The sequence below is a fragment of the Brassica napus genome, chromosome C3, assembly GCF_020379485.1.
Source record: "Brassica napus cultivar Da-Ae chromosome C3, Da-Ae, whole genome shotgun sequence".
NCBI classification, from domain to species: Eukaryota; Viridiplantae; Streptophyta; class Magnoliopsida; order Brassicales; family Brassicaceae; genus Brassica; species Brassica napus.
Genome location: NC_063446.1, coordinates 12,258,541 through 12,284,285, shown reverse-complemented (window position 1 = coordinate 12,284,285; position 25,745 = coordinate 12,258,541). Strand labels below are relative to the sequence as shown.

The 25,745-nt window shown below is 34.9% G+C and overlaps 4 protein-coding genes across 9 annotated transcripts; 2 read left to right on the top strand and 2 right to left on the bottom strand.

Moving 5' to 3' along the window:
- The first annotated feature begins 6,219 nt into the window (after positions 1–6,219).
- Positions 6,220–13,801, top strand: LOC106427727 (protein CER1-like 2). Its single transcript, XM_048749384.1, has 8 exons — positions 6,220–6,428; positions 9,639–10,017; positions 10,093–10,200; positions 10,316–10,444; positions 11,036–11,134; positions 11,226–11,399; positions 11,481–11,629; positions 13,756–13,801. Exons 1-8 carry the CDS (start codon positions 6,220–6,222, stop codon positions 13,799–13,801), a joined length of 1,293 nt encoding a protein of 430 aa, XP_048605341.1.
- LOC106427766 (phosphoinositide phosphatase SAC4-like) lies at positions 13,788–15,680 on the top strand. 4 transcript variants are annotated; one of them, XM_013868492.3, is made up of 5 exons: positions 13,799–14,211; positions 14,310–14,426; positions 14,519–14,734; positions 14,835–15,103; positions 15,208–15,680. In XM_013868492.3, exons 2-5 carry the CDS (start codon positions 14,331–14,333, stop codon positions 15,467–15,469), a joined length of 843 nt encoding a protein of 280 aa, XP_013723946.1. In that variant the 5' UTR covers positions 13,799–14,211; positions 14,310–14,330; the 3' UTR covers positions 15,470–15,680. The 4 variants fall into 4 exon arrangements, 3 of the variants coding, with proteins under 3 accessions (XP_022554778.1, XP_013723946.1, XP_013723947.1); XM_013868493.3 differs by having other exon boundaries at positions 13,801–14,211; positions 14,835–14,998; XR_002656829.2 differs by having other exon boundaries at positions 13,808–14,211; positions 14,519–14,709; positions 14,835–15,680.
- A 140-nt stretch (positions 15,681–15,820) lies between these two features.
- Positions 15,821–19,755, bottom strand: LOC106427767 (phosphoribosylaminoimidazole carboxylase, chloroplastic). Of its 3 annotated transcripts, none has more exons than XM_048752528.1 (17): positions 19,514–19,755; positions 19,126–19,351; positions 18,790–19,002; positions 18,597–18,708; positions 18,453–18,515; positions 18,229–18,367; positions 18,094–18,149; positions 17,937–18,010; positions 17,697–17,844; positions 17,457–17,630; positions 17,292–17,379; positions 17,097–17,207; positions 16,895–17,001; positions 16,695–16,812; positions 16,509–16,603; positions 16,318–16,424; positions 15,821–16,234 (listed from the first exon to the last, which is right to left on the bottom strand). In XM_048752528.1, the coding sequence occupies exons 2-17, from the start codon at positions 19,338–19,340 to the stop codon at positions 16,141–16,143; spliced, it is 1,914 nt and encodes a 637-aa protein (XP_048608485.1). In that variant the 5' UTR covers positions 19,341–19,351; positions 19,514–19,755; the 3' UTR covers positions 15,821–16,140. The 3 variants fall into 3 exon arrangements, with proteins under 3 accessions (XP_048608485.1, XP_013723948.2, XP_048608486.1); XM_013868494.3 differs by having other exon boundaries at positions 19,126–19,340; positions 19,514–19,688; XM_048752529.1 differs by having other exon boundaries at positions 19,126–19,405; positions 19,514–19,678.
- Positions 19,756–21,065: 1,310 nt separating this feature from the next.
- Positions 21,066–23,639, bottom strand: LOC106427776 (scarecrow-like protein 9). The gene is made up of 2 exons (XM_048752527.1): positions 21,459–23,639; positions 21,066–21,360 (listed from the first exon to the last, which is right to left on the bottom strand). Exon 1 carries the CDS (start codon positions 23,527–23,529, stop codon positions 21,505–21,507), a length of 2,025 nt encoding a protein of 674 aa, XP_048608484.1. The 5' UTR covers positions 23,530–23,639; the 3' UTR covers positions 21,066–21,360; positions 21,459–21,504.
- Between the last annotated feature and the right edge of the window lie 2,106 nt (positions 23,640–25,745).

Sequence of the window (25,745 nt, the reverse complement as noted above, 5' to 3'; positions counted from 1 at the left end):
GCTGCCCCTCACGCTGCTGCTCAACAGGATCCGGGGGTCATGCCGGTTCATCTATTGGTTCAACAACCAGGTCGAGAGCATCTCCCGTTTCTCCAACCCAACCCACGACGAGGCCATAGCACTTGGTTAGTATTTTTTTTATTTGTACCGTTATATTTTTTCCTTTAATTAACTTGCTAACTTGTATTTTTTTTTAAAGGTTCACCAAGTCGAAAAATGGCATTAGCCGGAGCATCAACCAGATGATGTACTCCATGCTCCGTTTTGGATATCCAAAGTGGAGTGTGATCCCTAACGACGAACGAGAGTTGTGGTTTCGTCAGTTTGCGGTATAGTAACTCTTCATTTTTTTAAAGTTTTTACATTTTTTTAAATATATTTACTTATTAAATTGTGTTTGTTTTGTAGCAAGAGTTCAACTGGCACTCCGATCTTACGGAAACAGTCCGTAAGAAATTCAACGAAAAGGCCATGGACTCTTACACAAAGCAGATAAACGCGTGGAAGACAGTTTGGCAGAAGAACAAGAAGCCACGGTTCATCAACGGGGCGGTGTGGGAGCAGTTGATAGCTCATTGGGAGAAGGAAGAAACTGCAGAGACGTCTTCTAGGAACTCCAGGAACCGGAAGAGCGATCGTGGCGGGAAAGGTATGTATGTGCACAACCTCGGCGCTTGCTCTATGTCTACTAAGGAGGATGAACTTGTAAGTTTTTTATTATTATTTATCTTTATATTTTTTAAATAAATATTTTATATATTTCTTGGCTAATAATGGCGGTTTTTTTAGATCGAAGCAAATGACGGTAATCCCGTTGATCGTCTCCAACTCATTAAGGTGGCTCACACTAACAAGACGACGGGTCAAATTCAGGACCCCGTGATCAAAGGTGTAGTTGATTTGGTGGAAGCTGAAATAGTTTCCCAATCTCAGCCTCTCTCTGATGACGGCGACTCCACGGGAGCTTCAACCAACCTGTCTCTATTGCAAATAAATGAGATGGTTGAAAAGGTAATTTTTTTTATTAATATATTTTTTTTATAATGTCGATTACTTACTTGTCCATATTTACTTACTTTAAATATTTTTGTAGGCGGTTCCTAAAAGGAAAGGAGGCCGTTTAGTTGGGTTGGCCCGTCGTGCTTCTTCGTATCCGGCATCTTCTTCGCAAGCTCCGTATGCCGATCCCATGATTCTCGAGGAGCTACATGACAAAGATGAACGGATTGGGGCATTGGAGGAGCAGAACACCACTATCCTTTCGGAGAATGCCACTATCCGTTCGGAGAATGCCACTATCCTTGCTGAGTTGGCATCCCAGAAGAAGTTCAACACCGAGATTATGCAGAAGCTAGATTGTTTGATGTCTTCGAGTTCATCTTAGTTTATTTCGGCTTTTTAAAACTTTTGGAATATTTTTTTTTTCTATTTCGGTTTGTATGAATTTTAAACTTTATGAATGTTTTTTTCCTATTTCGGTTTTTATGAATTTAAATTTTATAATATTATTAGTTTTAAATTTCTGATTTTTTAAATTTATTAATATCAAAAAATATATTAAAATGCAAAATTAATTTGTAAAAAAAAATGGGTATATACCGACGGACAATGGTCGTCGGAATATACCGACGGACATATATCCGTCGGAATTTACCGACAAACCACATTTCCGTCGGAATATACCGACGAACGAGGTTCGTCGGTATATTCCGACGACCGTTTTCCGTCGGTAAATTTCGACGCCCAAAGTTCGTCGCAATAAACCGAGGAACACTCTACGTCGGAATTGTCCGACGAACGTTCTCCGTCGGTACGTAGTTTTTCCGATGAGCTCTGGTCTCGTGTATCCGCATCGTAATATCGTCGGAAGTTTGTCAGGATGACGTTTCTCGGTATTCGTCAGAAAGTCGTCGGAAGTTCTGACGAAATTCCGACAAATTTTTTTTTTCCGATGAAACGATACCGACGGACAGGTTCGTCGGAAATTCGTCGGAATCGGTCTATTCCGACGAATTTCCGACGATTTCGGCCATCAGAATCCCCCTGTTTTCTTGTAGTGTCACGAGTATTAATATCAGCGATAAAGCTAAGTCTTTAAACAATATTTTATACTTCTTTAAAACTAACTTTTTAGCTTCATTTTTTCATTTGTTATTCAATCATCTCACAACTCTTTCTCTTGTTTGTTGAACTTTCCTATAAAAAATCAAAGATTTGTTTGTTGGATGATATCAAAGTATCAACGGCCGGATTATTACCTTTGGTAATCTTTCTCTTTTGCTTTCTTCCATCCAATAGGACGTCGTAATGAATTTGATCTGCCATCATCACTACTTATATTGATTGAAAATGAAGTCATTCTCGTAGATTATGATATCGGAGAGCCGAAGTTATCTCTTTCAACCATTTTTAACTCGTAATCTACAAATTAAAAATAAAGAAGATCATTTTTTTTTACTTGGAAATGCACTAGTAGATCATATGTAGGAGCATCATGGATATAGTTTTTATGGAACAGTGTGGTATTTTGCTTTAAGTTTAATACTCAATAATGTATTTCTATGTAAAATTTTATATTTTTGTGTAACATTTTATTAATTAACATTGCTGTAATATTTATATATATGTGCAGATTTAAATTAAGTAGGAAATATATAAAAAACCATAGTATGAAATATAAGTACTTTTGAAGTTAAGTTTCAAGTTTTGCATTTAGAGAAAAACATCTTTAACTTCAATATGAAATTATGTAAACTTCAAAATAGAATGTCTTTTGAAAATGCTCTTATGAATCTTTTTGGACTTTCTAAAAATGGAACTTTTACATGTGCCTCACATGGCACATGTGATTCGCGTGTGATTTCATAGATCGCAAGTTATTGTTAGTTTTGTTGTTGGAGGCGCGCGATCAAGTTCGCACAACTGATTGTGAGACTAGTCGCAAATCGCGATTTTAAGACTGAAAAAAATGAGTGATTATCTCTGACTCATTTCATATTTTACTCCAAATGAAGTAGAAAATAGAGTAATGTACAAATAAAAAAATATTACTTCATTTATAGAGTAATATTTTTTTGTTTGTTCATTACTCCAATTCATACTCTATAATTTATTATAAAATAGAGTAAAATATGGAGTGGGGTTGTGGATGGTCTTAAAGTCAAAGTTTTTGTAACTTGGACAACTAGACGAACAACATATGTTGCAATTGGCAGAAACAAACAAAAAATGGTTTGAGGTCGCTGTCATGTTTTTGTATATAAATATGTAGCGCACACATAACCTCTACAAACAAGACCATTTGGTGGGTGGACGTAGGTACGAGACGGATCGGATATCCGGGCAATTTTAAGGTATCTAGATCCGGATCCTTATCCGGCAGATCCATAATTTTACTATCTTTATCTGGATCCGGGGTTCTCGGATATCCCGGTGTCGGATATCCTTCTAAAAATTGTAATATCCGGCGGATATCCAAATCCGGATTTGGATCCTTAAAATAAATAAAAAATAATATTAATATATAAAAAAATATTAAAAATAATTTAAAAATAAAAAAATATATAATGTTTTTAATTATTTCTATGTATAATATTACAAAATTTACATAAAATTTATATATACTATTATAAAAATAAAAATATATTAAATAAATTAATTTTTATATATAGATATTACTATTTTTGAAATAGTTATTAATAAAACTTACGGATCCGGATATCCGGACTAAAAAATTAAGGTATCCGGATACAGATCCGGTTTTGACGGATCCAACATTTTAATATCCAGATTCGGATTCGGCCCCTCCGGATATCCGGATTTTCGGATCGGATCCGGATCGAATCTCGGATCGAATCCGGATCTCGGATAAAAGTCTCAGGCCTAGGTGGACGTGACTGAGTAGTACTCCCTCTGTTTTCTTTTATTTGACGTTTTATGAAAAAAATAGTGTATCAAATTATTTGACGTTTGCGAAATTCAATACAAAAGATGACAAATTCTGACATTTTCTATCCTTATAATTAAAAAACGAGTTCAGTCAAAAAGGTTAATCTAATATTAATGATAAAGGTTAAAATAGATATTTTGTTATCTTTCTTAATTGATGTGGCAAGTTGTAAAACGTCATATATAAGTGAACGGAGGGAGTAATAGTAGTAGTAGTCATCATCAGCCATCATTCGGGTTATTGTTAGTTTTGTTGTTGCAGGAATGATCGCGCGATCAGGTTCGCGCGACTGATTGTGAGACTAGTCGCAAATCGCAATTTTAAGTCACTAAAAAAATGAGTGATTATCTCTAATTCATTTCATATTTTATTCCAAAATGAAATAGAAAATAGAGTAATGTACAAATAAAAAAATATTACTTCATTTATAGAGTTTGTTCATCACTCCAATTTATACTCCATAATTTATTACAAAATAGAGTAAAATATAAAGTGGGACCGGAGATGGTCTTAGAGCGAAAGTTTTTGTAACTCGCACAACGAGGCGAACAACATATGTTGCAATTCGCAGAAACAAACAAAAAATGGTTTGAGGTCGCTGTCATGTTTTTGTATATAAATATGTAGCGCACACATAACCTCTACAAACAAGACCATTTGGTGGGTGGACGTAGGTTTGAGACGGATCGGATATCCGGGCAATTTTAAGGTATCTTTATCCGGATCCGGGGTTTTCGGATATCCCGGTGTCGGATATCCTTCTAAAAATTGTAATATCCGGCGGATATCCGGATCCGGATATCCTTCTAAAAATTGTAATATCCGGCGGATATCCGGATCCGGATTTGGATCCTTAAAATAAATAAAAAATAATATTAATATATAAAAAATATTAAAAATAATTTAAAATTAAAAAATATATAATGTTTTTAATTATTTCTATGTATAATATTACAAAATTTACATAAAATTTATATATACTATTATAAAAATAAAAATATATTAAATAAAATGACTACTATATTTTTTTTACGTTTCAGCAGAAAAATAATATTTTTACGGTTTTGGTGGAAAAATACATTTTTGCGGTTTTGGCAGAAAATGTGCATTTCTACGTTTTTGATGGGAAAATTGCATTTTTTCGTTTTCGGCGGATAATATTTTTTGCAGTTTTTGCCGAAAAATGTGTTTTGACGAGAAAATGCATTTTTGCGGTTTTGGCAGGAAAATGCGTTTTTGCGGGTTTTGGTGGGAACATGCATTTTTGCGGTTTTAGCGGAAAACTGTTTTTTTCCGATTTTGGCGGGAAACTGTTTATTTCCCGGTTTTGGTGGAAAAATGTGTTTTCCGGTTTTGGCGGGAAAAATGCATTTTTCCGGTTTAGGCGGAAAATTGCGTTTTCCAGTTTTGCCGGGAAGGGGAAATGTGTTTTCTGGTTTTGGTGGGAAAATGCGTTTTCCAGTTTTGGCGGGAAATGCGTTCTTCTGGTTTTTGCGGGAAAATGCATTTTTCCGGTTTTTGCGGGAAAATGCATTTTTCCGTTTTTTGCGGGAAAATGCGTTTTTGCGGTTTTTGCGAGAACATGAGTTTTTGCGGTTTTGGCAGAAAAATGCATTTTTGCGTTTTTGGCGGGAAAATGCGTTTTTACGATTTTGACAAAAAAATGCATTTTTACCGTTTTGGCCGAAAAGTGCGGTTTTATTGGTTTGGCCGAAAAGTGTGTTTTTATGGAAATGTGCTTTTTGTTTTTTTTTGCGGAAAACACATTTTCGCGATTTTGGCGGGAAAATGTGTTTTTCAGTTTTGGTGGGAAAATGTATTTTTCGGTTCTGGCGAAAAAGTATATATGCAAAAAAAAATAGAATTTTTGGCTTGAAAATAATATTTTGATTTTAAATGTTATTTTTGCCATTTATCATTTTGGACTGAATTAGATGCATCTGCGTCTAGATGCACCATCAAGATTCACCTTCATTTAGGTGAGAATTTGAGATGAGTTTTAAAAAATTCAGCTGGGTGATCCATCTGGATATAGCATTATAATGTACAAAACGAACATCGATCTGCATCTTCACCCAGATGGATCAGCTGGGTGAGCAAACGAAGAGCACCACCTATGCATTTATTTTTGGTAACCTTCATATAGATGCATTTATAAGCTATTGTTTATATCAACCATTAGTCATAATCTTTGTATAAAATATGGATAAATATTGTAGTACTTGGTGTTGGCGCCGCTAGTTATCGACAGCATATACTCGTATGCGTCAATGCGAGATGGCGAGAAACTTTTGATAGTGGCTCTAACGGTGTGGCGGATTGTTCACGGCCAGATTTGGATAAGTGTTTCCCGTTACCTAACTGCCAAAGGAGCCAAACGGATCGTGAACAAATCCATAGAGTTTGATCAAGTCGACCGAGAACGTACCTGGGACGATCAGGTCATCTTCTACAGTCTTGGTTTTTACTTAGCCAAACTGTATGTCTTAGGAACCAATACCCTTCCTTTTTGGCGACTCGATGGAATGGTTCTAGTCGTTCTCCTCCATGTTGGTCCGGTTGAGTTCATCTACTACTGGTTTCACAGAGCACTGCACCACCACTTCCTCTACTCACGCTACCATTCACACCACCACTCCTCCATCGTCACCGAACCGATCTCAGGTAAACTGTTATTAAAATTATATATATACTCTCTCACAAAACTTATAAAAACTGTCTATACCACACTACCTATTATTACTCACTCTCCGTTCCAATTAATGTTTATCACTTTTCCCAAAAATTTAAACCTAAACTTGTTTACTTGAGGCTAAACTCTTGTAATAATCTCCTACAGAAACAAGTAAACTCTTGGATTTATGTTCTCTTTACTATTTTGTATTAATTTTTACTTGAGGTTAAAATGGGGGTTTATCATAAATTTTACACTGAAAATTCAAAACAAAACTTATCTGAAGGGTATATGCACTATAGCCAAATGCTGGAAGCCTATTTTGAAAAAAATAAGTCATAACAAAATCGTCAATAAGAGGTGTTGCATTTTTCTTATAACAAAAAGCATGAGTTTCGTATAGAGAAAACCTATGATAGCCGTAAAAGGTTTTAATCACTAAAATAACTCACAAGTATCCAAATGACCAAAATATGTTTAATCAAAGAGGCAAATAACAATTATACATTTATTTTCTAGATATGTTAAAAATAAATAAATATTGTTTAAAAAAGTTAGAAATTTTATTTTTGGAATTTTTTTAATAAAAATGCGAAAAAAATCTAAAGTTCTTAAAATTTATTTTAATCCATAAATATTTTTATGAAACAACTTTTTTTTTTACGAAAACCTTATTAAATATGTATGATATCTTATTGAATTTGAGTTTAGGAAAATCTTCCTCAATGTATATGATATTTTTCTCCTACCAAAAAAAAATGTACATGATATTTTTCTAAATCTGATAATTATAATATCTTTCTAGAAAGAAATTGATAAATATGTATAACATCTTCATAAAATTCAGGAAATCTTCATAAATATATATTTAAAATACAATTTCAAATGTTTATTTAGGAGGATCTTCATGAATATATATTTATGAGTGCCTTACTGAACTTTGAATTATATGTAAATTTAATAAGATATTCTTAAATATGTATAACATCTTCCTAAAATTTCTGGATGACCTTCCTGAATTTGATATTTAAGTTTTATAAGGATATTATAATATGTAAAAGCATCTTCGTAAATTTTTGAGAGATGTGATAATCTATTGTTTAATATTTTTCCTAAATATACATATAAATAAAATTTAGGAAGATAAATACATATTTATGATAAACTTCTTAAATATATACATACAAACTACATTCAAGAAGTCTATTTATACATTTATAAAAGCATTTTTGAATTTAGCATTTTTATTTACAAATTCTGGAAGAAATCACACATGTTTAGGAAGGTCTTGCTAAACTCAAATTTAGGAAGATATCATACATGATATTTAAGAAGTTCTCCCTAAACCTTTTTTAAGAAAATAATTTTCAAAAAATATCCAAATTTTTTTTTTGAAAAAATGAAAAGTTATAAAAAGTATTTTGATCTTATTATTTTCGAAATTTTAATATCTATTTTGTTTTTATATTTAATAAAATTATAAATGACGGTATAATTATTATTTAACCCTTTAGTAAAATATATTTTGGTCATTTTGACATTTGAGTGCTATTTTGAGAACAATGCTTTTTTAAAGACTATTTAGGAGTTTTGCCCTTTCACATATAACAAAAATTGGTGTTAATATAGTTTATTTAGTATAGACTAATTGCGTTTCACTAAAAATTGTCTTCTATAAAAAAAAATAGATTTGATACAATGACATATGCATGTACCAATAATAAAATGCAGAATTTTGGAGAATTTTCGTGTTTACCCTTTTCATGGTACCATTATTCATTAGAGAATAATACAAATTATTCATGGTAGAAATTAAAGTAAACACCCGTGCGTCATTTGCAAAAATATATTCTTCATTAAGTGGCAAAAAACTATTATACCCTTGTTATATATATATATATAATAAATAATTATTTAAATAAATAAAATTATGTTTTCGAATTATGCTTTTTCAAATTCAAATTTTTTTATAAAAAAAAATTTTGAATTCTTTTTCTGAATTTTTTTTTCAAAATTTCTTTTTGAAAATCTAAAATTATGTTTGAAACTATTTTCTAAATTTTTTTATATTTTTTAAATATTTATTAGAATCATAAATTTTACATTCTAAAAATTCTACTCCACCTTCAATTTTAAATCTTAAGTCTAGATTAGTTAACCTTAAGGTTATAAATGTATTTTACCTTTCAATAAAAATGAGAGTAAAACTAGTTAGTGTAAACATGAAAAATGATACTATAAATATGATAATTTTCCAATTTTGATCGCACCGGTGGTACATCCATTTGCGGAGCACATTTGTTATACACTAATAATTGCGGGGATACCTGCAGTAACGACTTTTTGATGTGGCACGCTGCCGCCTCAATTTTTCTCTACGTAAGTTATATAGATTTTATGAACAGCATGGGTCACTGCAACTTCGAGCTCATTCCGAGATCTTTCTTCTCTCTTTTCCCTCCTCTTAAGTACCTCCTCTACACTCCTTCGTAAGTTCTTCGAGATCCACTAGAATAGTATTATTTCACCTTTACCTTGGGCACGTTTACAGTTGACTGTGTGTGTTACAGTTTTTTTTTTTTTTGATAACATGTGTTACAGTATTATTTTACTTGTTCAGATACTCTTTTACGTTTACAATCTACAAAAAAAAAAAAAAAATTATTAGAATTTAGAACAGTATAAATTTTTTTTGCTACCAAAAACAAGACATAACTTAGAACATAGTGTCTATAATACTAATAAATTTTAATTTCATTTAACTAATAAAAAAAATTTAAAATTAAAAGAGAGTTACATTAATTGTAAACTGACAACTAATGGTCTCTCACATATTTTTGTAGAATATTTTTACCAAAAACTGTTTCTACTCTCTCTCCTTATTTTTTCCAGTAAATCAATGCTGAGATATCTATCAAGAACTTCATGTTGTGTGTGTCGTCCGTTATACATTATTAGGAATAGCACATTGGCACATTGAAAAATTTTGAGACTAAACATATATAGTGATTGCAGATTTCACTCGCTCCACCACACGCAATTCAGAACGAACTATGCTCTATTCATGCCAATGTACGACTACATATATGGGACCAACGACAAGAGCAGTGACTCATTGTACGAAACATCGTTGGAGCAAGAAGAAGAGAAGCCAGACGCAATTCATCTCACCCATCTAACATCACTGGATTCTATTTACCATTTCCGACTTGCCTTTTCTTCCCTCTCCTCGCACCCCCTATCTTCTCGGTGTTACCTAATCCTCATGAGACCCCTCACTATCATTATCTCCTTCATACTAACTTCTTTCTCATCTCGGACCTTTGTCTTTGAGAGAAACCGCTTCCGTGATCTCACCATTCACTCGCACCTTCTTCCCAAGTTCTCCTCTCATGTTTGCTTCTACTCTCTCTTCTCTAATATCAAATAGTTACATGTCTTGTAATTTAATTCGTTTGTCAATCAACAGTACAAGTCGCAGCAGCAAAAGGAATCTATCAACAAAATGATAGAGACGGCTATCCTTGAAGCGGATAAGAAGGATGTGAGAGTAATGAGTTTGGGGCTACTGAACCAGGCATGCATTTAATACATCAGTTAGCTATTATTAAGTTATAAAATCCCAACGAGAGATATATAGACCCCATACATTATACATATTTAAACCCTAATAAAATACTGTAATATGATAGGGAGAAGAATTAAATGGGTACGGAGAAATGTACGTAAGGAAGCATCCAAAGCTAAAGATAAGGATAGTAGATGGAAGCAGTCTCGCAGCTGCGGTGGTGGTTCATAGTATTCCTGTTGACACGAGAGAAGTTCTCTTTTGAGGCCGAATCACAAAAGTTGCTCGTGCCATTGTCATTTCTCTTTGCCAAAATGGCATCAAGGTACCTATTTAAATATATAAAAATATATATATGTTTATGTTTCTTTAGTTTTCAACAGTTATAAAAATCTCCTGAAGCGATAGTGATGTTATGAAGTAGTACAATGCCAAGCCTTAATTATGTTCCAAGTGAAACTGATTAAACCTTTACTTGTTTTTAGCGTCTTTTTTAGCTTTTTGTGTGGCTCTCTTTAGCATCTTTGCTTTGATAAGCATCTTAGATTAATCAAAAACTTGTAATCTCTCTGTGTTATTACTCATCTAATGAAAATTCACATACTTAACAAACAAACAAACAAAAATGATCGAACGTAGTTAAAACGTTATGTCATTATCTATCGAATCTTAGTCCTTTGATAGCTTATTTCTGTCACGTAAACAATGTCACTTTAAGTCCAATTCAATTTAGCATTTTGCTTACGGGTTACAATATATATATATTCATAATGTTTTCTACATTTGACTGTAATAATTAGCTCACATTTTAAATTTTTGGGGTATAAACTATTTTAATAAATAGGTGATGGTTTTACGTGAGGAAGAGCATAGCATGATAGCTGGATTCATTGGCGGGCATTGCAAGGAAAATCTGGTCCTCACAACCAATTACTCCCCAATGGTACATTAGTACATCATAACAATCACTTTTATAAAAGCTGATAAGTACTAGTATTTTCATAAAACTGTGTAACATAATATATGGTGTATAGATTTGGTTGGTGGGAGATAGGCTAAGCAAAGAAGACCAGAAGAAGGCAAGAAAAGGAACTCTCTTTATTCCTTTCTCTCAGTTTCCTCCTAGTAAACTTCTAAAAGACTGCTTTTACCATACCACTCCGGCTATGATCATCCCTGACTCTGCCCAAAACATCGATTCTTGTGAGGTATATACATTTTGTTAACTTTAGTAAAACTATCTTATAACTAACTACGATATATAACACAGTTGTTTGTATAAAATGTAGAATTGGCTGGGGAGGAGAGTGATGAGCGCATGGAGAGTTGGGGGGATAGTGCATGCGCTTGAAGGATGGGAGGAACACGAGTGTGGTCTTGAAGTTCCAATGGCTAATCCTCCAAGAGTTTGGGAAGCTGCCACTACAAGAAAACAGCGGTATTCTGACGGACATTCCGACGGAAAATGAAATCCTCGGAATATCCCGAGAAATTTCCGAGGAAATTCCGAGGAAACACAAAATTTGGTTTCCTCGGAATTTCCTCGGAATATACCGACGGATTTCCGAGGAAATACTAATCCGTCGGAATATTCTTATGGAATACCGAGGAAAAACGTATTCCTCGGAAAAAACCAATGAATTCTGAGGATATATTATAGCCGTTAGAGAACCGTTGGGGGATTTTTAAAATTCCGAGGAAATTCCGACGAACTAGCCGTTGGCGTCGGAATTCCGTCGGAATTTCCTCGGGTTGTCGGTAGGATTCAACTATAAATACAAGCACCCCTCTTCCTCTTCATTCACTCCATATCTTCATCCTCCTTCTTACTCTCTTTACACACGAATTTGATTCATAAAAAACATGTCTTCTTCAAATTATTTTCGTTCTTGGATCAATCGACCTCATTTGGATCCGAACACGAGATTGCTTACGGAAGAATACCAACGAGGTATAACCGAATTCATGGGGTTAGTTCACCGACAACCGGAAGCAAAAACAGGTATGTTAAGATGTTCTTGCTCTAATTGTAAAAATAGAAAGGTTATTAAAGAGTGGGATGTTTGGACTCATCTATATTTGAGTGGGTTTACACGAAGTTACAAAATTTGGTATCATCATGGGGAAACAGATTATGAACATGGTAGTACTAGCGAACCTCAGCCAGCGGTTAGATTAGAAGAACCAATTAGAACGGATGTAGATAATGGTGTAGGTACTGAGCAGATGGTAAATGATCATTTTAGAGGGGAAGATTTACCCAATGCACAAGCTAGGAGATTTTATGATATGTTGGATGCTGGAAAGCAACCATTGTACGAAGGTTGCAGAGATGGTCATTCAGCTTTATCATCTGCTACAAGATTGATGGGCATTAAAACAGATTATAATTTGGCTGAAGACTGTGTGGATGCGATTGTTGATTTTGTAAAAGGTATTCTACCCGAGGATAATGTAGCTCCTGGTTCATACTACGAGGTTCAGAAACTCGTAGCTGGTCTTGGTTTATCGTATCAGGTAATAGATGTATGCAGCGACAACTGCATGATTTATTGGAGGGCGGATGAACAGCGGGTTACATGCAAATTTTGTGGAAAGCCTCGTTATAAAGATACGAAATCGTTGAATCCGTAAGTTTTTTTTTTTTAAAGTTCAATTCATTTATTTCTTGATTTAAATTTGTAAATTTGACTATTTTCTATTTCAGTCGGTTCCAAAGAAGAAGGGACGTTTGGTCGGTTTGGATCGTCGCACCCGGTCGGTTCCTCCTTCTTCTGCACCACCGTCTTTTGTTGATCCAGAAGTACTTACGGCTCAGTTGAAGGACAAGCATGATCGCATATCTTTGTTGGAGACCCAGATGGCGGCTCAACAGACGGGCTATGAGGCACAGAGGAGGCTGAACCAGCAAATGATGGAGATGATGCAGAGGATGTATCCGAACGAGGTGTTCCCGGACGTGCCAGACCCGTAATTTTTTTTTTTCCAAAAACTTGGAATGTTTTATTTTTATTTGTGAAACTTTGAATATTTTTGAATTTTAATTTTAATTTTAATGATTTCAATTTTAATTTTAATTTTATATTTTCGAATTTAAATTTCAAAAAATTTATTTTTTTAAAAAAAATTAATTTTTTTTAATTCCGAGGAACGGGTTCCGTCGGAATATACCGAGGGGCATGTTCCTCGGAATATTCCGAGGGACACCGTTCCTCGGAATTTTCCGAGGGACACTTTCCTCGGAATCTTCCGATGAAAATTCCGAGGAACATTTCGTCGGAACTTCCGAGGATTGGACCATCGGAAAATCCATCGAAATATCCCGAGGAAGCTCTCCCTCGGTATATTCTGAGGAGCTTTCCGACGAACATGTGGTCCTCGGAATTTCCTCGGAAATTTGTTTCCTCGGAAATCCGTCGGAAAATTCCGAGGGATTTCCGAGGAGAAATGAATTTCCGAGGAGTTATTTCCGAGGACTTGTTTCGTCGGTATGTCGTCGGAATAACGTTATTCCGACAACATACTGACGATTTTTTCCCTCTGTATGTCGCTGTTTTCTTGTAGTGTGCTCTTCGAAATGGTTTCAAACCACTGGTTTTGCCGTCTTTAGAGACCAAATGATGGGGTAATTTATTGAAGGTTTGGTCTCAATTACAGTTTGTACTAAGAACCAAAAAAGAGTTTGTAAGAACATGTTATATCCCATGTCTCTATGGGAGTTACATAATATCTATATATATAAAAAAATGTTTGCTTCACTCCTGGGGTATCCACGTCACCGTCCACATCACTAATTCGAAACCTGACGTCGCGACACCTGTCCCTCTTCCAAAACGCTGCACTTCGTCTTTGTTCTCTCTTTTTTTCTTCTCTTTCTGTCGTCTTCTTCTTCTCGCCGTAATACTTCACCAAAACCGCCGACTTAAAAATCGGAGACATCCTTCCCGGTGAATCTCCGGCGTACACACGCAGTCCATCAATCAAAAATCACATCCCACTCGATCTCGAACACAGAGTTGGGTAAGTCGTTGATACCAGATTCGTGTATTGAGTGAAAAAAAAGTAACGACCTTTGATCTTTTATGAGCATCTTTTGATTTGATTTTTTGGGAATTTAGTAAATAACCTTATCGCCATCAATGGAGAACGGAGGCTCCACATCCTCTTCCTCGGGATTATCATCATCTTCCCTTCAAGCCTCTATGCAAGAATTCAAACTCTTTGAGACTCAATTGGTACCATACTACTTCCACCTTTCACCTTTTGATCGCTTGGTTAATTTGTAGCTAACATGAATACATGATGATATCATTTTTTTGCTTTTCAGAATTTCTATATGATTGGCTGGAATGGTAATGGAGTGTATAGAGTACTAAAGTTAGACCGTATTGATACGTCTGACCTTAATATCACTGATATTATATCAGTGAGGATGCCACCGCCTATACCAGAAAAGAATGCTACGAGTTGCTTAAACGGATACACGAAGGCAACAAGGCCACATGCGGCCTCAAACTGGTCACTCTCTGTTATGGCATCATTGGTATTGTGTCGGTTATGTTCACTGAAAGATACATTTTTTTACCTTTACAGAGTGTTCTCACAATTTTATTTTTTCGTGCTCCACATTTATGTGGTCTCAGGGTTCATTAAGTTTTTGGGACCATACTCCATGCTGGTTATTACCGAGAGAAGAGAGATATGCCAAATTTGTGGTCACATGGTCTATGAAGTGTCCAAGAGTGAGATCATTTCTTTGCGTAATTCTAGCGTGCTTTCCAACATTGCAAATTCAAGAGACGAGAACGTGTGTTTTCATCTACCTTTTACTATATTATGCCATTTTTTTGTTTGTTCCAAGCTTATTGTTGAAGAAAGTTTCTGTTTTTCCTTTCTGTTTGGTGAAAAGAGAGTGAGTACATGTGTTTATTTATTACACACCTTCGACCTTTGTATGAACTGTAGTCATAACCTTTACGTTTCTTTATCTGGTGTTTCCCACATGTTGATAAACAGGTACAAGAAGCTCATGTGTATGGTGGACCTTACAAATGACTTCTTTTTCAGCTATTCTTTCAATATAATGCGTAGTTTCCAGAAGAATCTATGCAACCATGAGAGTGGTGCTACACTCTATAAGAAAATGTTTGTGTGGAACGAGTTCTTGACTCGGGGAATTCGACATCAACTTTGGAATACCGCCTGGACTGTAGCATTGGTGTACGGTTTCTTTAAGCAAGTACAGCTATATTTTCTGCTCCTCACTGCCAAAGAGTAGAAAAGTTTTCCGGAATTCCTTTTTTTTTTTTGTCACAACAACAGTTTTGTTATTTGTGTACCATTTTATTTGGGATCATTATATTGCATCCCTATATCATGTTTTGTCTTCCACTAAAAGGTCTGCAAACGAAGCACTATTGGTTTTTATAGCTATGTATCAATTTTGATGTTCTTTGCTGACTAATAATAACTTCCTCATTTTAAACAAATGACAACATCATCAAACGACTAAATACAAAATCACCACACTATTGGAAAACTACTACAAATAGAATAACTCTAAGTACTATTTCTGAGTCAAAACACTAAGTGCTAACTTAAAATTAGTTTTAAAACAAGTAGATAAACATTATTCAACATAATAAAATAGTTTTTTATCATAACTTCCCGTCCGTAGGGCGGACCGATGCTAGTTATAAAATAAAACATTGTGTGGATACCTCATCCAATAGTTTCTCAAGAACTGAAAGCTAACTATCAGATCCCTCACCGGGACTAGCTTGACTCTCAAATAATTGTGGCTTAGCTAAACCGGAACTAGCCGTGACAACAACTCAAGGAACCGAAACTACCTGTCACATCTCTCAACAAGACCTTACTGGCAGAAAAATCAATCACGATGGAGTTCCCGGTTATCCGGTAACCAATGAGAGCTCTGGCCAGTAATATTCACTGGTTCAGATACGATTCCCAACCTTGACGCTCAAGTTTCTCTCCTTTAACCATGTTCTCTTCTCTCATGTCTTCCTGGTACTGACTCATCCTGATCAAACCAAAACCCATAAGTATTATTTATTCTTGTTTATGCTGACTCTTATGTAACAAGAGAAAAATAAAAATTAGAACCTTGAGACGAGATCAGTATCAGAGATCCCCAGCATCCTGATAGCAAGCAAGGCTGCGTTGGTGGAGTTGTTTATAGCAACAGTGGCTACAGGAACACCCCTAGGCATCTTTTGTAACACCATAAAAAGAATGTAAAAGGTTTGAATAATTGACAAAACGAAAGTGAATCATGAAGCAACAGATGCGTGTACCTGAACAATGGAGAGAAGTGCATCAACTCCATCCAAACGGGTAGCACGTACAGGGACACCAATCACAGGCAACGGAGTGAGTGAAGCAACCATACCTAATTTTCAAAACAAAGAAAAGACACACATCTGTTTGAGAGAATCTAGTGTTTTTTAATGAACAAGATGAGTTTCATTTTTAAGACATACCTGGTAAGTGAGCAGCACCACCAGCACCTGCAATTATCACTTGTACGCCTCGACTATGAGCTGAGCTTGCATATGAAAACATCATCTCTGGTGTCCGATGTGCTGAAACTATCTTCACCTGTAAACCAAACCAATGATGACATTCAAGATGCAAAGAGACCAATGCCATGATTAATGTCTAAATTCAAGTTTCTTATTACCTCATATGTAACACCAAACATGTCAAGAATTTTTGCAGCATCTTTCATAACAGGAAGATCCGAGTCTGAACCCATGATGATACCAACACGAGGTGTCTCTGCAATGTCTAAGACAAAATGCAACATAACTTCAGTCAGATACATTGAAAAGTAAAAAAGCCAATGGACTAAAAATTCCAAATTATGCAGTATAGAAACTGACCATGTAGTTGACGGCTTTGTTCATTTAATATACAATGCAACCTTTGTTCCAAAACACCAATAGACTTCCCAACAAGAGTGATGTGCCCCATCTTCCGTTGTTTTCTCATTTCTAACAACAAGATTTCATCATATACAATCTTTTTGAGTTAACTATACAGTTCACGAGAAAAGAGTAAGAGAACAGGCATCTAACCTGGCTTGTCATACCAATGCACAGATGCACCTGGAACACTCAGAGCTCTTGCAATGAGCCGGTGAGCCAATCTAAAACCAGCTTCTCCCTGTAACATCAAAATTTAAACTGATAAGAACAAAGACACTTCAAACAAATAGAGTAAAAAGCGGAAGCATCCATTACATCATCTTCGCCCAGAAGATTGTACATAATGGAGGCAGGAGTTCTCATCGACGGATCACCGAGTGGAAGACCAACCACAGCTCGCAAGTGTTGCTCAAACTGTGAAGTATAACATGACTCGATAGTTTGATGGCCACTGTTGTGTGGTCTAGGTGCAACTTCGTTCAGCAGGATCTGAGAGGAATTAAAACTCTGATAAGTTAAAAAAAACATCAAAGAGCCTAAATTGTATGACAGTACCTGACCATCATCTGTCAAGAACAGCTCAACAGCGAAAACACCAGCGCCTTCTAAAGAACCAACAGCCTTTAGAGCAACATCGGTGGCAAGTTTGTTGATCTTCCAAGGCACATCTGCTGGTGCTTTAACTATATGGCATATGTTATCCCTAGAGAGTGCATTTCATTAAGGTCTATTAGAAGAGAGGTAAACAAACCATATCTTATATAAATCACATTATGTCCAGTTTCTTTGTGTTACCTGTGAACAGTTTCAACAACGGGATAACAAACCATGGAACCATCTCTTCCCCTAGCCACAATAACAGCCAACTCCTAAAAGTTTTATACGTAAATGATTATAAACATCAGAGGGTGATAAGTTACTTAAGCAAAAGAGATTGTGATCATCACTTTACCTTTACAAAGGGTGCCCATTTCTCAACGTACAAACCACGACTGAAACCTCCAAGAGCTGGATAAAAGAATCGACGCAAAGGTTGCTAACTAGAATCTGTGAGACCACTTTACATATCGTTTAGTGAAGGCATTACCCGTTACAGCAGAAGTAAGCGCGTCTTGGCTATTAGCAACTGCATTTCCGCGTCCATCATAAGCTAATCGCTTGCTCTTGATCATGAGAGGGTAACCAAAAAGTTCACCTGCTCTTTCAGCTCCTTCAATATCACTTATCTGTCACGTCAAAGGCTCAGGGGTTAAAGATACTTAACAAACTCCTCATGTTTCATGGAAAACAAAACATAAAGAAAGGCCTAACCTCCATAAACTCTGGAAGTGGGATGCCATGCCGAGAGAAATGAACTTTTTGCATGTACTTATCCTGAAAAAACATCAAACTGCCTCATACAAAAACATATTGCTTGAAAAGGTTAAATTAGTCATCACACTTCGGTTAAGAAACCTGAATTATCCTGATAGTAGAGGCTTTTGGTTGGACATCTACTCCTTGTTTCTCAAGCTTCTCTAGCGTTTCAACGTCAACATGTTCAATTTCAACTGTCAAGACTCCACATCTAACTACGGCAATAAAACAAAATCATCTATCAATAATGTTAACAATGGGAAATCTAACGCATTAAAGCAACAGAAGGGACCTTTTTGCAAACTCTTCAACAGTAGCACTGTCGTCAAAGCTATCAACCATGTGGCTATAAGCTAAAGAACTTGCTGAACAGTTCTTTGAAGGATCTAAAATCATAACTTTGATAGCCATTTGAGAAGCGGCTTGGCAAAGCATACGACCTAACTGTCCACCTCCCAACACTCCCACAATGATCTCAGAGACTCCCTTGATATGTGTATCCTCGCTTTCAAAGAGAGAAAGCAAAATAACATTAGAACAACTTTCAACTTTGCCAAGAAACAAGAACCGTTATGATGTGACAACATTATACTCCAAACAGTTGGGGAGCTACAGGGGACAAAGGTACCTGATAGGAGAAGCTTCGTGAGAGCTACACGCTAACACCGGGTTGAGTTTCTCAGATGAAGAAGAAGTAAGATTCGCCATGGGGAAACTCTGTGAGGAGTTCGTTTTGCTAACTGGAAGAGATCCAACTCTGGAAGTGAAGCGAGGAGTGTAAAGGACAGGACTTGGATTCCCAGAGACAAGAACAGCAGCTGAGCTCTGTTTCAGAAGCAACATCTAGAACATAGCTGCAGTATTAGCAACCAATACAAACAACTAGATTCATCATCGCATACTGAACTCTGTATTCAGTTCCGTTCAAAGAAGAAGAAGAGTGCTTAGACCAAAACCTTAAGTCAGTGCCAACAGCTACACTTTAAAATGCAAATTGAGAAGAAAACTAAACCAACCTGGTTTCGAGCTGTGGCTTGACAAGGAGAAAGAGGATGCGAGAAGTTAAGCTTCAAAGGTTCGATTTTTATTTGAGGGAAACAAAACCCATGAACTCACTCTGTCACAGAGAGAGAGAGAGAGAGGATGCGAGACTAACTCAAACTCAGGTGGTTCTTAGAGCAGAGAAGGGTTTTGGGAAAGATACAATACGGTTTGAAGAGTACCATAATCGGTTCGCAAGTTTTTACCGGTCTAATTACTTAATTCAAAATCCAAACCAGATTTGATGATTTGGGCTCTACCCGAAAATGTACATAACTGTAGTTGTAAAATTGTATAAAATATTAAATACTGGTTAAGATCTAGCGGACCGTATATATAAATTATTTTCATGTATCATATATTTTTAGGTATTATGAAATAATAAAATATATACTTAATATTAATAAGTCAGTATATAATTAAATTGGTGCGAGCACCTAAATAAATTTTATTAATTCAAACAATCATTTTTCTATTTTATACGGTATATAACTAATTTAAATGATATTAACACATATATATAGAGTACATTTTTAATATTGATATGTATTAAATGATGTTTCTACTCATATAATTTTTTGATCATTTGTATCTTTTTATAACAAAAACAATTTTGTGGGATGGTTAATAGTTTTAGTAATTTATATATTTTTTTTAAACTCAATGCAAAATTTAAAATTTAAATTGTCAATATTTTTTCAAAAGTTTTATCAAAAAAATTGACCAAAGCAAATTTTGAAATTAAAATATTTTATTTATTTTATATATTATATAGTTTAATTTAAACAATATTAATATATATATATATATTTTATCAGAATATTTATTAAATGAGATTTTTTATTTATATGATTTTTTGTAATTATTTGTTCTTGTCATAAGAAAAAATTTAAATCATGGATCACAAAAAATTTAACGTGAAACTCTTAACAGTTTTAGTAATTTAGTAATTTATAATCATTTTAAAAATTCAAAATATAACATATACGAAACAAATATAAAATTTTAATTATAACATATACAAAACAAATATAAAATTTTAATTATATAGTTAACGTGGTTATTGAATTTTTTTAATAATTTATTCAGTTGTGTTCACTATGACAAGAAAAGGATTCATTTACTATATCTTTCATTAATCTTTTCTCCTAATCTACGGTGTCCTATTCGAGCAGGCGTCGCAGCTTCAGGAGGCAAAACTTAAAGCACTTTGACCTGGCCTCAAAGCCCGAAGGAACAGGCACTCCAACAAAGGACTTGAAGGTGCTTTTCACTCAAGTAACCACTCGGTTCTGATACTCAATTAGTGTTTTTTCATATCTTTGCCCTTGTAGCAGAGTCGTAGGATTTGAGAATGAGAGGAATGAGTTCTTTGTGTGTCTGAACGGGCTTACTCTATATCTCGAGGGGTCTTGCCCGAGATTCTAAGTAACATCAAAAGGCCTTTGAAATATATTTAGAGATCATCAAAACTAGCAAATAGCGATGAAGGACCACAACTAATAACTAGGAGCTCAGATTCCAAGCTGAAGAATTTTCCAGAGATAGTATTAGCAACACATCTTATTTCAATGTAGCATTGGTCCTCGCGTGTACATTGGAGAAGTAAAAACCTCCTTTCAAAAACCATATTCTCTCTAAGCTTCCTCTTATAATACGTGTTACAATCTAAGACAAGTTAACTCTGCTAGCAATATACAAACTCTCTCAATCTCATCATCCCTAGCTACAAGAATAACGTTAGGAGAACCTAGCTGAGTATGTCATAAAATTTGACTTACATAAAATGTGATTCTTCAGACGCAGCACTCTAGTCTTTCATCTGCAAAAGAGATGACACAGTCTCAGACTCTCAGTACAATGTCTCGAAAGAAGCAGATGGTATTTACAAGGCAATGTGGATATGAATCTGAGCTGTACCTATAGAAAAAGAAAAGAGATGGTCCCTGTTATGCCCACCACAAGGTCAAGCCTTGGACTCTGGTTTCCAAACAGAAAGAGCCATTACGGTTCTTCCCTTCCAGCCTTGCAATAACCACCGGTTATCTTGATCGATCACAAAGTCCTTGTGGTAGAATGTGTTCACCTTATGCAGTGATGTCTTCATAATGTCTGGGTCAAATGGGACTTGCACCAACCCTGACCTCATAGCTCTGACATGCCACTGCTTATACGTCTCAGGCCTCTCCACTCTTTCCCAACCTTCGCAAGCAATCACATTCAATGCCTCTCTCCCAAAGACCTCCATCTCAAGGAACATCCTCTCTTCGTCTTCCCGTGGCACAATTGTCTCAAGCATGTCGAAAATCGATGAGAAATGAAAAAGAGCCTCGCGAAACCGTGTCACGAAGAAGGGGGCGTTGTATGCACCATTGACAATGCCAAAGACGAAAAGATCAGGATTGATCTTCCCTATCAAACTGAGAACAGCGTCTCTACAGCTCTCTACTTTGACCGACTCGTCATGCAAATTCTCAGCTCTGTACAGACAATTAACAACAGTGATCTCATCCCTGTCTATATCAAGATCTTCAAGCTGAACAGCATCCCACTTTTTAGCAATGGCTTTATACTCAAACGGCACACCAAACTGTTTAGCATACGCTGCTAACCTCTCACCAGTCTCTTCAACCCGCTGCGTAGGACGAAACCCTGGCTGAGGAAACTCAATCCCGGTGACCCGAACCTTCGGTTTCCCATATATCGAAAACCGGTGGATAAGAGTTGGCCACTGGAAACCATAGAGGATACCAAAGTCAATAACATGAACTCTAGGAGAGTTTCCGACAAGATCTCGTATTGTCTTGTTGGTAATGAAATAAGAGAGCTTCCTGAAAGGGCAACACGCAAGGAAAAGCTGGTGAGCCTTGAGCACAGCTGCAGCAGATCTCGGTTTACTCACAATCCCTTTGTAAATCTGGCTTCCTGTACCGGCTAACCGCGCCTCAAGACCATTAGCAAAACAATGAGCCAGCCTCTGGTTCCCATCACCAAACGGCGTCGAATGCTGACGTATCTGCTTCAGCAACTGCCCTGCACATCTGCTGTCATCAGCTGCAACAGCTTGAGCACAATGTATCAAAAGACTCCTCAAGTCCACAACTTCTTTCTTCACCCCTCCTCCTCTGCCTCGTCCTCTTCCTCTTCCTCTGGCTCGTCTCTTCCCTTCTTGAGGCGCTGAAGCTTTCTTCTTCCCCACACCTTTCTTCAAGACTTCACGCAACGCGTCGAACTCCTTCATGCTCTCCCCACCTGGGACATGAACCAAGATCTTGTCCACCACATCAGACCTCAAAATGGTCTCGGAGAACACTGCAGGTAGCTTGCTGCACCTCTCTTCTTCGCCGCTGTTAGGGTTTCTCCTTCCTTTGCTCCTACTGTCCTCTCTGAAGTTCACAATCATCTCATTTCTCTCGCTATCTTCTTCAACCCCACGCCTAAACAGCCACACAGACTGATCATCCCTACTAGCATTCCATGATTCATGTACACCGTACGGAGACTGAGGAACGCTAAGAACCGGAGAACAACGACTCTGCGGATTCCGAAAATCCAACGTGAAGCCACCACCACTCATCGGCTTCATTCCGCCGCTCATAAACCCGCCGCCGGAGCCGTTACGATCCCCGGCGGGAACAACATGGTCAAGATTCTCGATGTAAGGCGAGCTACGCTCGGGAGAGGGAGGATACTTCTTACCGATCGCTTCGTAGAGAGATCGCTCGGCGGCTTCGAGATCGAGAGACTCCTGAAGCATACAGACTCTATCGTCCATGTCTTCCTCCATCAGAATCTGGCTAATGTAACCTAGAACGGCGTCGGAGAAGTCGAATTCATCGGCGGGATCTTCTTCTTCTCCCGCCGCTGACGTCGCGAAGGCGTTTTGGTTGTTGGAGAGGCCGTGATTGTAGTTGTAACCGTCGAAGAGTGTTAGAGATGAAGGTTGATCGGGTAAGCGGGTTCGATCAACCGGGGCTGGATCAGTAATCATTTGGATTGTTGTTTGAGAAAGCAAGTTTGAATCCGATGAGGAGGTGATGACCAAGGAAGAAGACGACGAAGACAGTAGTAACGAGTGGAGGGGACCAGAAGGAAAGAGGAATCGAATAAATGCATTTTGTATCTTTAATTTTTAATATTAATTTGTTTATTATAAAATTACAAAATCTATTCTATTACCCATCGATAAAAGTTGGATTCAACAATTAATGACAACAATACATGCATCTATCATTTTTGAACATAACCACCCATTTATATAATTTTTAATAAATCAAATTATAACATAATTTTTAATTTTGATTTGATTTTTTAATTAATTTCAAATATTAAATTAAGTAGAAGATATAATTTACTTTATTTACTCCAACACAACATAGATAAAATGTTTTGATACTTACAAAAACTTTCATTTATTCTATCACCAAACCACACATATAAAAGTATCATCATCATAATAATATAATAAAATTTTATTAATACTGTAAACTAACATAAAAGATAAATCTATAAAACCTATCCCCTCTTCATTAAAAATTTATTCGCATTTTATATGAATTTCCTTTTATCGGAGTTTGTAGTGACACATATTAACAAAATCTACAATGATTAAAAACATATTTCTATTTAACTAAAATTTTGTAAATTAAAAATAATAATTATATATGTCTAATAAAAGCTGTTTTGTAAAAAAAAATAACGGCAAAAGATTGCATTCTTTAGACTCATATTTTTGATTGGTAAGATAATTCGATGATATAAATTAGAAACAAACGTCATTTAAAAACAATTAATACAAACATCAACTGATTTTATATAACTAAAATAAACATAAGATGAAAACTATAAAATTATTGCTAAAATTTGATAATATTCGTTAATCATAATTATCCCTGAATATAATGTGAATATTTATTAAATAATCACTAAAAATGTTTTTAAACTAAAAATTTAAAAATTATTTATTAAAAATAATGACTCAGCCTAAATCATGAAATATGACAAATAATTTTTTGAAAATAATTAAATTATGAATTAAAATTATGGCAAAATATGGAAAAATCTCACTAAGAATTATTTATTATAAATATATAAAATTATGAATTAAAATTGCTAAGAATATGAAATATATATATATATATATATAATTTAAACTGTGGAGAGCATGACAAATAAAAAAAATATTAAAACATAAAGAATAAGTAAATTTCTTAAAATTTTGAAAAAAAATACAAATAAACAATAAACAATGACAAATAATCAAAATTACCTAAAATTATGGAGAAGATGACAACTAAGCAAAATCACTTCTCAAATAGTATATATAATTAATCAACCTAAATCATGAAATATGACATTTAAGTTTTTCAAAATAATAAAACATAAAATATAATCAAAATATCTTAAAATCATAGAGAACATGATAAATTAAAAAAAAAAAAAAATTATCACCTAAAATTATATATGACAAATAAATAAATTTATCAAATATAATTATTAAAATGTGACAAATAAATGAGTTAATTTAAATATGAAAAGCATAATAAAGAAGCAAAGTTAAAATTATCAAAACATAACAAATAAGTAAAAAATTATGGTAAATAAGATACATAAGCAGTAAAAAATGACAAATAATCAAAATTACCTAAAATTATGGAAAATATGACAGGTAAGCAAAATCTCACATAGAATTATTTATTATAAATAAATAAAATTATGAATTAAAATTACTAAGAATATGAAATATATATATATATATATATATATATAATTTAAACGGTGAAGAGCATGACAAATAAGAAAAAATTAAAATTATTAAAACATAAAGAATAAGTAAAGTTTCTAAAATTATGAAAAATAAGACAAATAAACAATAAACAATGACAAATAATCAAAATTACCTAAAATTATGGAGAAGATGACAACTAAGCAAAATCACTTCTCAAATAATAGTATAGATTACTAAACAAAACTATATAAAGGGTTTGTTACGTTTAAAAAAATATTGTTTGAAAATTAAGTATCATATTAATGTGTTAAAAGGCTATGGTGTATAGTTTAACAATATAATAAATTTAATACAACTCTTTTTTTTGTCAGCGAATTTAATAAAATTATCGAAATACTTTACTAATTATTTAAAAAAAAAACGCAAAATATCATCACAGATAAAAACATAAATATGATTACAAAAAATGAATATATGGT

Bases quoted from the DNA above. Each gene is read 5' to 3' on its own strand.
- LOC106427727 (XM_048749384.1), top strand. From the start codon at position 6,220: ATGCGAGATGGCGAGAAACTTTTGATAGTGGCTCTAACGGTGTGGCGG. The intron at 6,429-9,638 runs GTATGTCTTAGG...TAGTGATTGCAG, and splicing joins GGTTTTTACTTAGCCAAACT to ATTTCACTCGCTCCACCACA. The intron at 10,201-10,315 runs GCATGCATTTAA...GTAATATGATAG, and splicing joins GTTTGGGGCTACTGAACCAG to GGAGAAGAATTAAATGGGTA.
- LOC106427766 (XM_022699057.2), top strand. From the start codon at position 14,331: ATGGAGAACGGAGGCTCCACATCCTCTTCCTCGGGATTATCATCATCT. The intron at 14,427-14,518 runs GTACCATACTAC...TTTGCTTTTCAG, and splicing joins AACTCTTTGAGACTCAATTG to AATTTCTATATGATTGGCTG.
- LOC106427767 (XM_048752528.1), bottom strand. From the start codon at position 19,340: ATGTTGCTTCTGAAACAGAGCTCAGCTGCTGTTCTTGTCTCTGGGAAT. The intron at 18,516-18,596 runs GTTTCTTAACCG...ATGTTTTTTCAG, and splicing joins CTACTATCAGGATAATTCAG to GATAAGTACATGCAAAAAGT. The intron at 17,631-17,696 runs GTACTGTCATAC...AATTCCTCTCAG, and splicing joins TCTTGACAGATGATGGTCAG to ATCCTGCTGAACGAAGTTGC.
- LOC106427776 (XM_048752527.1), bottom strand. From the start codon at position 23,529: ATGATTACTGATCCAGCCCCGGTTGATCGAACCCGCTTACCCGATCAA.